This window comes from Myotis myotis, unplaced genomic scaffold, assembly GCF_014108235.1.
Source record: "Myotis myotis isolate mMyoMyo1 unplaced genomic scaffold, mMyoMyo1.p scaffold_m19_p_9, whole genome shotgun sequence".
Classification (NCBI taxonomy): domain Eukaryota; kingdom Metazoa; phylum Chordata; class Mammalia; order Chiroptera; family Vespertilionidae; genus Myotis; species Myotis myotis.
In genome coordinates, this window is record NW_023416401.1 from 91,901,445 (window position 1) to 91,910,864 (window position 9,420).

The following is a 9,420-nucleotide window of genomic DNA, read 5'->3' on the forward strand; positions in this document are numbered from 1 at the left end:
GGCCCGGGTGTGGCTGGCCAGCGTGCGGCTGGATGGAACCAGTGGCCAGGTGGGCATACGGCCACCGCTGCTGGGTAGAAAACAGCTGCGGCTCCTCTCACTGCCCCGGCCCTGGGGACTCAGTGGGCCAAGGTTAAAGAGGCACAGGCACAAGCCTTTCCTGTTTGTCCAGCTCTAGAATTTATTCCCTGAATCAGTTCATTTTTATTAAAGCAAAGGAAACACACGCCCTTCACATATTTGCATTTTCAGGCAGAGCTGCAATGTCTGCTGCAGTGGCCAACAGCCACGTGTGTCCACTGGACACCTGCCACGGGGCTGGCTCTAATGCGCAAGACACACTGCACTTTGAAGACTCATATGAAAAAGGAGTGAATTATCTCCCTAAGAATTTTAAAATGCTGACATGTTGACACTAGGTTGGGATAAGTAGAAATTATCATTAGAATGAATAGTTGAAGTTAATTTTCAACTTTACTTAATTAATTCTATTTACCTCAGCACTAGAACATGTAAAATTCCCCCCACAGCAGGCGCTCTCCATGCCGGGACATGCTGGTTGGAGGGCGGCTGTGAATCCCTCGGTCCCGGGACTTGTCCTCATGGCAGCAGGCGCACCTGCCTTATCTCAGATGGATCCAAGGATGAGCATCATGAAAAGGCTGTTTCAAACCGGGGGTGCCCACGAAGCTCTCTCTGTCACTCCTTGGGCAGTGATGGAGAAGTGGGGGCTCAGGGGGGGGGCGGGCAGGTGCTGGCGAGTCCCTTCAAACTGACCCATGGCATGGCCACCATCCCTGCAGGAGCACGGGCCTCCAGCGGGCAGCAGAGCCCCAGCCGATGTTCCCGAGGCCTCGTGTGTGCGGCAAAATGGACGGTGGAGGCCAGGCCTGTGCTGAGAAAGGTCCCCAGTGTCTGGGTTGCTTTAGGTGGGGAGTTTGCGGAGCAAACTTGGGAGGGGCCAAATGACACTTATTTCGGGGAACAGCTGGCTTGATTAGTGGCAATGTTGAGAAACCATCCATTCAACCCCCGTGAAAGGCATGCTGCCAGTGGGGACAGCAGATAAACAGCTTTGCAATTTAAAAACTTTTAATTTGATTTAACTTTTACTTAAATGAAGTTATTAAAAGGGTTTATGACTAGTTAAATGGTTCTCTTAAAATTGTTATTTTTCACCAGAGACATTTTCCCCTTCACCTTTGCTGATTATTTCACCTATTTGTTGCTTACAGATCAGTGTCCACACCTCACAGACGTTTTAGACTCTGATTTTGAAAGTATGAGTTGTCACAAATGAACACTACTTTGATATTAAAATTTAATCATTTAAACACGTTGAAATCAAATACTTGATTCTGAATACAAACGATGGACTAAACATCTGTGGTCTTAGCCAGAATAAGCAACTGTTTCAGATGAAAAGTGACTTGTAGAGCTGACCAGGGTCCCTCCGAAATGTCCCCAGCATGAATGACCTTGAGTTGCAGCTGTGCTGTCTCCAGTTACCTAGAAGGAATTTGAAACCCAGTCCCCAACGCTTAGCTCTACGAATGCGCAGCACTGATAAACTAGGTTGTTACGGGAAAAGATAGTGAAAAATGAAAATGGAAATGAGCAGAAACCGGTATTAAGCATATGTCTATGAATACGACTTATCCACACTTCGTGTTGCAAATATAAAAGGGCCTTTGAAATGTATTAATTAAAGCGAAATGCTGTAGACAGGCCGCTCTGCAGGGCGGCAGTCCTCTCCCATTAGCATAGCATTACGGACAGCAGAGAAAATTGGGTTAATAAAGCCAGATATTGTAGCTGAGCCACTCGGGCACAAACTGGGCAGACGGCTCAGTCCCCGGGGCACCGGCGGGGCTGTGTGCTGCGCATGGACCCCGATGGCGGCAGAATTCTGAGCTGCACACCCACGTAAAGGGGACAGACGCTCCTCACCGTTTGCACAGGTCAGGGCGCGGCCCCATTAGCGTACTCACCCGCCGCCGGCCTCCTCCCCCAAAAGCTTGAGGGGGTTGGCAGGGAGGGGCCTTTGCCGGGTCACCGGGACCAGATCGGCCCACCCTTCACACCCTATGGCAAGTGGGGGCGCAGGCCGTGCGGACTCCTCCTCTTCCATGCAGCCGCCTGAAGCAGAGGGCGCAGGACAGTCTCCATCCAACTCCAGCAGGGCCGCCCCTGGGGAGTCCAGGGGCTGTTCAGGGGACAAATTCTGCAGGCTGGAGGGCAGCGGCCTTGGTGTCCACTCACCTCTAGAGGTTAACACCTCCAGCTGGGCAAGAGGACAAACTCAGACTTGAGAAAGCCGAGAAGCCACTACCCGGCTCTTCTTGCGTTCGAAGTCCAGCTCCTTTGCAAACGACAGTTGCGGGCGCACTGGTTGCCGGGGCGCCGGGTGGTGGAGCCGGCAGAAGCAGGAGGTGCCAGAGCGCAGCCCGGCAGCCGGCAGCGGAGGACGGGCCCTGACGAGGGCCCCGCCCGCTGAGCAGGGTGCACTCCCTCCCTGCGCCGCGGGCTGCGCGCCCTGGGCTGTTGCCGGGAAGCACCGTCGCGCCAGCTCCGCCGCTGCGGCCTGGCTTCCTTAGGAGGGAAGCCCTGCGAGTCCCTCCACCGCGTCCCCAGGCCCCTGGCCGGTGTTGGCAAGTGCCCAATGGACGCTTCAACTCCCGGCGTGGCTTCCAGCGCCCCACTCGGAGCTCAGCTCCCGTCCGACGGGCTCTGAGTGTCCCGTGGCCCCAAGCTGTTCGGCCACAGGGGCAGGCGGCGAGGCCAGGGTCCGGTGGGGCGGGGACAGTCATCGTGGACAATGTGGAAACGGCTGACGCGAGCGTGTGTGTGTTGGGGGGGGGGGGGGGAAGTGGTGCCCTTACAGCTTCTCATTACAGTGCTCACAGAGTGCCGAGGGCTGCCCAGGGCAGGCAGCGCGCTGGTCCGGGCAGGGCAGCGCGCCGCCCGCAGAGAAGGGGTACACCGCGGCCTGGCTGAAGGGCGGCAGGGGCGCGGCGAGGCCCTGGCCCTGGTGGAGGCAGGCCACGAGGCGCCGCATCGCGTCCAGGGCCTGCGCCTGCATGAGGATGTGGTTCCTGGCGAGCAGCAGCGTGGCGATCTTGGAGAGCTTGCGCACCGACGGGCCGTGCGCGTAGGGGAGGACGGCGCGCAGCCCGTCCAGCGCGTCGTTCAGGTCGTGCATGCGCCGCCGCTCCCGCGCGTTGATGCTGAGCCGCAGCGAACGCTGCTCCCGGGGCCGCCTCCGCCCGCCCGCCGCGCCCCCCGGCCCGCGCCGCCGCCGCCGCTCGAAGGCGTCGTCCTCGTCGCCACTCTGCTCGTCGCTACTCTCGGCCTCCGCAACCCGGGTGCAGGGCGCGGGCGCCGCGGGGAGGTCGCCGCCCAGGTCCGGTGCGCCGTAGCCACGGCCCGCCTCGGGCCCCAGGGCTGCCCCGAGGGCGAGGCCAGCCGCCGCCGCGTAGCCACGGCTCAGCGCCAGGTACGCGTCCCCCGATAGAGACCTGAGCTCGGCCATGGCCGCACCGCCGCTGCCGCCGCCTTGCTGCTCCGGGCTCCGCGCGTCCGTGGGGCTCTCTGTGGGTCCCCGAGCCTCTGCGCTCAGAGCCACCCAGGCCCGCTTCGGCCCCGCCTTCTGTCACGGCCCCTCCCCTCTCTCCGTCCCCAGCTCCCCGTCCTCGCCTCACTCCTGCTTGGAGGCGCGGAGGTGCCCGCGGGACTTCGCGGTCGTCCAATCCGAGCGGACCTGGCGAGCGCCTCTTCCCGAGCCCGGCTCCCGGAGGCGGGGACGGAGGGCTGGAGGGCTGAATGGAGATGGTGGAGGCGGCGGGACCACGAGCGCTTTCCCGGCTTCTCGGTTACGTCTCCCGCTGCTGCCTCCCGCCACCCCCTGGCGTGGCCACCACTAAGCGCTCGCATCCCGTGTGGACACCCGCTCCATCCGTTTGGCCCTGGCCCCTCTTGGCGGAGCCGCCTCTGGCATCGCGCGGAGGTCAAAGCAGGGAACGCACAGCGCACGGAGGACGCCGGGCCGCGGGGCAGCAGGGGTGGAGTTCCCCCCCGGGGGCCACCTCCGGGGCCTGGGGCGCCCGGTGTTGCACAGCCAAGCACCGAGGGGCGAACTGCGCTCCTGGCAGTCTGCAGGCAGCCGCGGGAGGCGCTGAGGGAAGCCTTTCCAGTGCTGTGGTCAGGGTCTTGGGGCGCTTCCTCTTGGCTGACTGTCCCCCCAGGTCTGGCAGAGTTGGGGGCAGTGAAAGGGGACACACTGGTAGAGACCGGCAGGCCAACGCCGCAGGTACCCTGAGGCCACCGTGAGCGGCGCGGCTGACGGGGGCTGGGGCCCAATGGCTTCTTACCTTGCGGATTCCGGACTGCGGCAGGGACCAGGTGGAGGGGAGGGTATGCTGTGGACCCCCAGGAGGTCCGGCAGGCATTTGCGGGGGTTGGAGCTGTTAGCTGCGGCGTCAGTTGAAGCCAGAGGCTTGATGAGATTGGCTTTCAATACCCGGCCAGATCAGAGTTCTGGGGAGATTAAAGTAAAGCCAATCTGTGGGTCTCCGCTCAGAGACCTCCTGTGTGGGCGGGCCTGGCTGTGGGAATGTCTAAACTCTGGGCCAGTTTCCCAACGGCCAGGTAACCAAGAACCTTCACCAGCCCAGAGAAGGGGTGGGTGTGGGCGCCCTGGGCTGGTGCTGGGGAACCAGGCACGGATCCTGAAAACTCGGAGCGGCATCGTTCATCGTTCTTTGGTCAGATGCCGCCACCTGCTGGCTGGCTGGGAGATTGCGTGCCACCCGTGAGTGCCTGGAGCAGATGGAACCTGTCTGTTACTGGTTCTTATTCCCTTGGCTTCCACGTTCTTGCACCAATGCTTGGGTGCTTGGTTGAGATTAAATATTGATACATATAAAATTTAAAAAGGAGATGTCCAGGCACGACACAGTGGCCTATGACGCTGTTAGAAAGGCATGAGTGACCCTGGTCAGGAACAAATGTGTCGGCTGGAGTCGAGGGTGTGGAGACGCCCCTGCTGGAGGCAAGGAGACGGAGGGCCCACTTGTTCCCAAATGGGTGTTTGCTATTGATCAGGGTCAAGTAGACAAAGGGTTCGGCCTCTGCCAGGGCCCACCACCCCTCAGCTTCCCAGCGCCGACTCCATCCCTATGCTGCCGGGGTTCTTGTCCCAGCATCAAGCAGGGTTCAGGAATCTGGAGAAGGGGCTGTGCGTAGATGACATAGGAATCCAGAGACTAATAAGAGTCCGGAGGCGAGATATAATTTTGAAAGGCATTGGGGGTTAGAGGACCTTCAGCTAAAGGAGCTGAAGACCCCTCCTTGTCTAGGACCCCTGCTTTTATTAACACAATTTGTCCTAAGGCAAGGTGGAGCTAATACACTTTAAAGGGTAAGGTTTCCAAGGGTACAGAAGCATTGTCAGTTTGGGGAATAGCCTACGGCTGTTCAGGTGTTTGGCCAGTAGGAGGCAATAACATGTGATTAAGAAGCCCTTTAACTGTCTGGCAGCCACAGTCAGTTTCCTATTCAGGTTTGGGGAAATGCCTTCAGCCATTCCCAAGAGGTGACTACATGTGTGACTCAACCCTGTTGAGTCCCCAAGTCTCATCAACCTTTTGATGAAACTCTTGAAATTATGACATGCTGGAATTGGTTCCTGGCACTATATGGCTTCCCTTTGAGCCACGACCTGCTGGGATCCCTTGCGGCTGAAGTAATCCTAAATCAAACTGGTTTAGAAGAAAAAACCTCTAGAGCAGCCGTGGGCAAACTGCGGCCCGCGGGCCGGATCCGGCCCGTTTGAAATGAATAAAACTAAAAAAAAATAAAAAAGACCGTACCCTTTTATGTAATGATGTTTACTTTGAATTTATATTACATAGAAGGGTACGGTCTTTTTTATTTTTTCCATGCTTTTGTTCCGGCCCTCCGGTCCAGTTTAAGAACTCATTGTGGCCCTCGAGTCAAAAAGTTAGCCCACCCCTGCTCTAGAGTCTCCTGTTGTGAGAACCACTGATGCCTTCAGGCACAGTTGGATCTAGGCGTCTGGGTGATGGCGTGGGGACCTGCTCGCCTCCGTCTCTCAGCTCTGCTCTGCTCTGTGCTGACTTTACTCCCAGGCAGCTGTGGCCCCAGAGCAACGCAGATGCATGTCTTCCCAGCTCAGCGCCCCCGGAGGAAGCAGGCACCTCATTTCCCTCCCAGCACCTGCACTCTCTTGCCCTGGAAATTCTCCACTCTTGTTCCTTGTGGTTTGGGTGGCTGCCACCCCACTCAAGGGACGGGTACCCTGGCATCAGAACCTCCTCCACCTCCCGCGAAAGGCCAGGCTGATCTAGTCCAGTAGGTGCCAGACCTGGGCCCGTGCTGAGGCTGCCAGGAAGGCTGGTCCCTAGAGCTCCCCCAATCTACTTGTGGGTTCCTCCTCTCCCTCCTTCAGACCCTGCAGGCCCCTCAGACCAGAGCGGTGCTTAGCTGGCCTAGTTCCCGGAAGGCTTCCGGGTGGAGGCTGCACTGGGTGGCATTGAGGCTACATTTGGGCAGAGGACTGTCTTGCTTCCATCTCCCCACTTCCTCGGGACCAGAGCTGCATAGGTTTGTCCCCATCTCCTGCTGGGCCTGGCAGAGGCCGGAGGTGGTGTTCACCTGGGTGCATGTGCTCTGCCACTCCTGTAGCGCTCTGTCCCCAGGGCAGCACACTCCCTGCTCCCTCCCCTGCTGTGCTGCCTCCAGTACTGGGTTGGGCTGAGCTCCACTAGGGGTCTGGGCTCAATGCCACCTTCTTTAGCCTCCATCCAGCTGGCACTTGGGACTTTCCATTGTGACTGCCTTTTCCTTGGTCCATCCTAGGGAAAGGGACAGGGTCAACCAGACAAACACTTTTACTGTCAATCCAAGTTCTGCTCAATTAGGAGGGAAAGACAGGCCCAGATTGAGAAAATGAGGGCCGCAGGTGTGTGTGCACAAGACGACCCACCTTCCAATGTGTAGCCGGCAGGGCAACCAGGATGAGGTGCAGAGGGTGGCCCTGAGTCAGCAGGGTCCCAGCTGGGCTTCCAGGCCCCAAGGAGGCCAGGGCAGCTCATCATGGTGGCGCCACCTGATGGGCATGGAAGACAGTTACAGCAGACTCTGCCCCCAGTTTCCAAATTGGGCACATGTAGTGACTTTTAAAAGCAGGGTGGCCCTGGCGGGCTCCTCAGTGGTTAGAGCATCGGGTTCGATTCCTGGTCAAGGGCACTACCCGGCCAGCTTGGCTCAGTGGTTGAGCATCAACCTATGAACCAGGAGGTCACGGTTCGATTCCCGGTCAGGACACATGCCCAGGTTGCAGGCTTGATCCCCAGTGTGGGGATCATTAAAAATCCCCTAATTAGCAGGAGGCAGCTGATCAGTGATTCTCTCTCATCATTGATGTTTCTCTCTCTCTCTCTCTCTCTCTCTCTCTCTCTCTCTCTCTCTCTCTCCCTTCCACTCTGAAATCAATTATCAGGAGGCAGCTGATCAGTAATTCTCTCTCATCACTGATGTTTCTATCTCTCCCCCTTCTGCTCTGAAATCAATCCTATATAATAAAAGGGTAATATGCAAACTGACCCTAACAGCAGAATGACTGGGAATGACTGGTCACTATGACACACTGACCACCAGGGGGCAGATGCTCAATGCAGGAGCTGCCCCCTGGCGGTCAGTGCGCTCCCACAGGGGGAGCTCTGCTCAGCCACAAGCCAGGCTGACTGCTGCCAGCACAGCAGTGGTGGCAGGAGCCTCTCCCGCCTCCTCAGCAGCACTAAGGATGTCCGACTGCAGCTTAGGTCTGCTCCCCACTGGCAAGTGGACATCCCCCGAGGGCTCCCGGGCTGCCAGAGGGATGTCTGACTGCCAGCTTAGGCCCGATCCCCTGGGGAGAGAGCCTAAGCCAGCAGGTGGACATCTCCCGAGGGGTCCCAGACTGCGAGAGGGCACAGGCCGGGCTGAGGGACCCCCCCACCCCCCAAGTGCACAAATTTTTGTGCACCAGGCCTCTAGTAAAATTATATTAAAAAAAGGCACATACCTCTGTTGCAGGTTCCCAAGACCTGTGTAGGAGGCAACCAATAACTGTGTCTCTCTCACATCAATATCGATGTTTCTCTCTCTCTCTAGAAATCAATGGAAAAAATACCCTTGGGTAAGAATTTAAAAAATTGAAAACAGTGTGGACCACAGAATTTTTTCAAAAATCCTCACCCAAGGATATTTTTTCCATTGATTTTTAGAGAGAGTGGAAGGGAGAGGGAGAGACAGAGAGAAACACCGATGTGAGAGAGACACATCGATTGGTTGCCTCTGGCATGCCTCCCACCAGGGCCAGGAGCCTGCAACCGAGGTACGTACCCTTGACCGGAATCAAACCAAGACCCTTCAGTCTGCAGGTCAATGCTCTATCCACTGAGTCAAATCAGCTAGGGCTCCATTGAACTTTTAAGGAGAGTGGAAGGGAGAGGGACAGACAGAGAGAAACATTGATGTGAGAGAAACACATCGATTTGTTGCCTCCTGCACGAGCCCTGACCAGGGCCCAGGCCTGGGCTGGAGAGGAGCCTGCAACCAAGGCATGTGCCCTTGACCGGAATCGAATCCGGGACCCTTTGGTCTGCAGGCCTGTGCTCTATTCACTGAGCCAAATAGGCTAGGGCTGGACAACAGAATTTTTCATGTTTTCTGTGTAAGGTGTGGCTATAGAAAGATGTGAAAATTAGTGCAGCATGGAGATGTTAATTAATGCAAAATAAAGTGCAGAGGCTCTTGTGCTAACATTACTAATAATTAATCCATTAACCCTTGAGCACAGGGTGTGGAATGACAGCCCAAGTCCCTTGGCCATGACTCTGTGTGCATGTGTGCAGGGGGTGGGGGTGGGGGGATGTGAGTGTTGCATCTAGAACTGGATCCTACCAGGACCCAGAAGCCCAGGTTGCAGCCTGGTCCAGGGGGAGCTCAGAGCAGCCTGGTCAAGGAAAAGGTCTTTTACACGGTAATGTCTGCGGAATCTTTACCACAACAGGGAGATAGCCAGCTGCCTGCGCAGACTTCCATGCAGGCAGAGCACAGACGCTGCCGTGAGCCCCTGGGGCAACCATGTCAAACTCAAAGGCTAACACGGGTCAAGTAAACCAGGTGTAAATGTATGTGGGCTGCTTCGATTTTCATAGAGACGTAGGTTTATTTCGTTAGAGACATGCTGACTACAAAGGGCTGAAATAAATGAGTCGTCGTTAACATAAAATAATAGAACATTTTAATAAAAACTAATATTTTTTCTTGAACATTAACTTACCAGACAATGAATAACTGCACAAATTAATAAGTGTAATGCAAATAAACCTATTTTTCTTCTCTGAAAATGAA

General features: G+C 56.6%; 1 protein-coding gene across 1 annotated transcript; it reads right to left on the reverse strand.

Annotated features, from left to right (window-relative positions):
* Window positions 1-2,878: 2,878 nt before the first annotated feature.
* BHLHE23 (basic helix-loop-helix family member e23) lies at window positions 2,879-7,118 on the reverse strand. Its single transcript, XM_036320985.1, has 4 exons — window positions 7,007-7,118; window positions 4,371-4,470; window positions 3,799-3,864; window positions 2,879-3,545 (listed from the first exon to the last, which is right to left on the reverse strand). Exons 1-4 carry the CDS (start codon window positions 7,116-7,118, stop codon window positions 2,879-2,881), a joined length of 945 nt encoding a protein of 314 aa, XP_036176878.1.
* Window positions 7,119-9,420: the final 2,302 nt, after the last annotated feature.

What these genes read in the sequence shown, in the direction of transcription:
- BHLHE23 (XM_036320985.1), bottom strand. Translation starts at nt 7,118, where the DNA reads ATGATGAGCTGCCCTGGCCTCCTTGGGGCCTGGAAGCCCAGCTGGGAC. An exon ending in CGCAGTCCGGAATCCGCAAG is followed by an intron (nt 3,865 to 4,370) that starts GTAAGAAGCCAT and finishes GTAACCGAGAAG; the next exon opens with CCGGGAAAGCGCTCGTGGTC. An exon ending in CCCTCCAGCCCTCCGTCCCC is followed by an intron (nt 3,546 to 3,798) that starts GCCTCCGGGAGC and finishes AGGCGGCGGCAG; the next exon opens with CGGCGGTGCGGCCATGGCCG.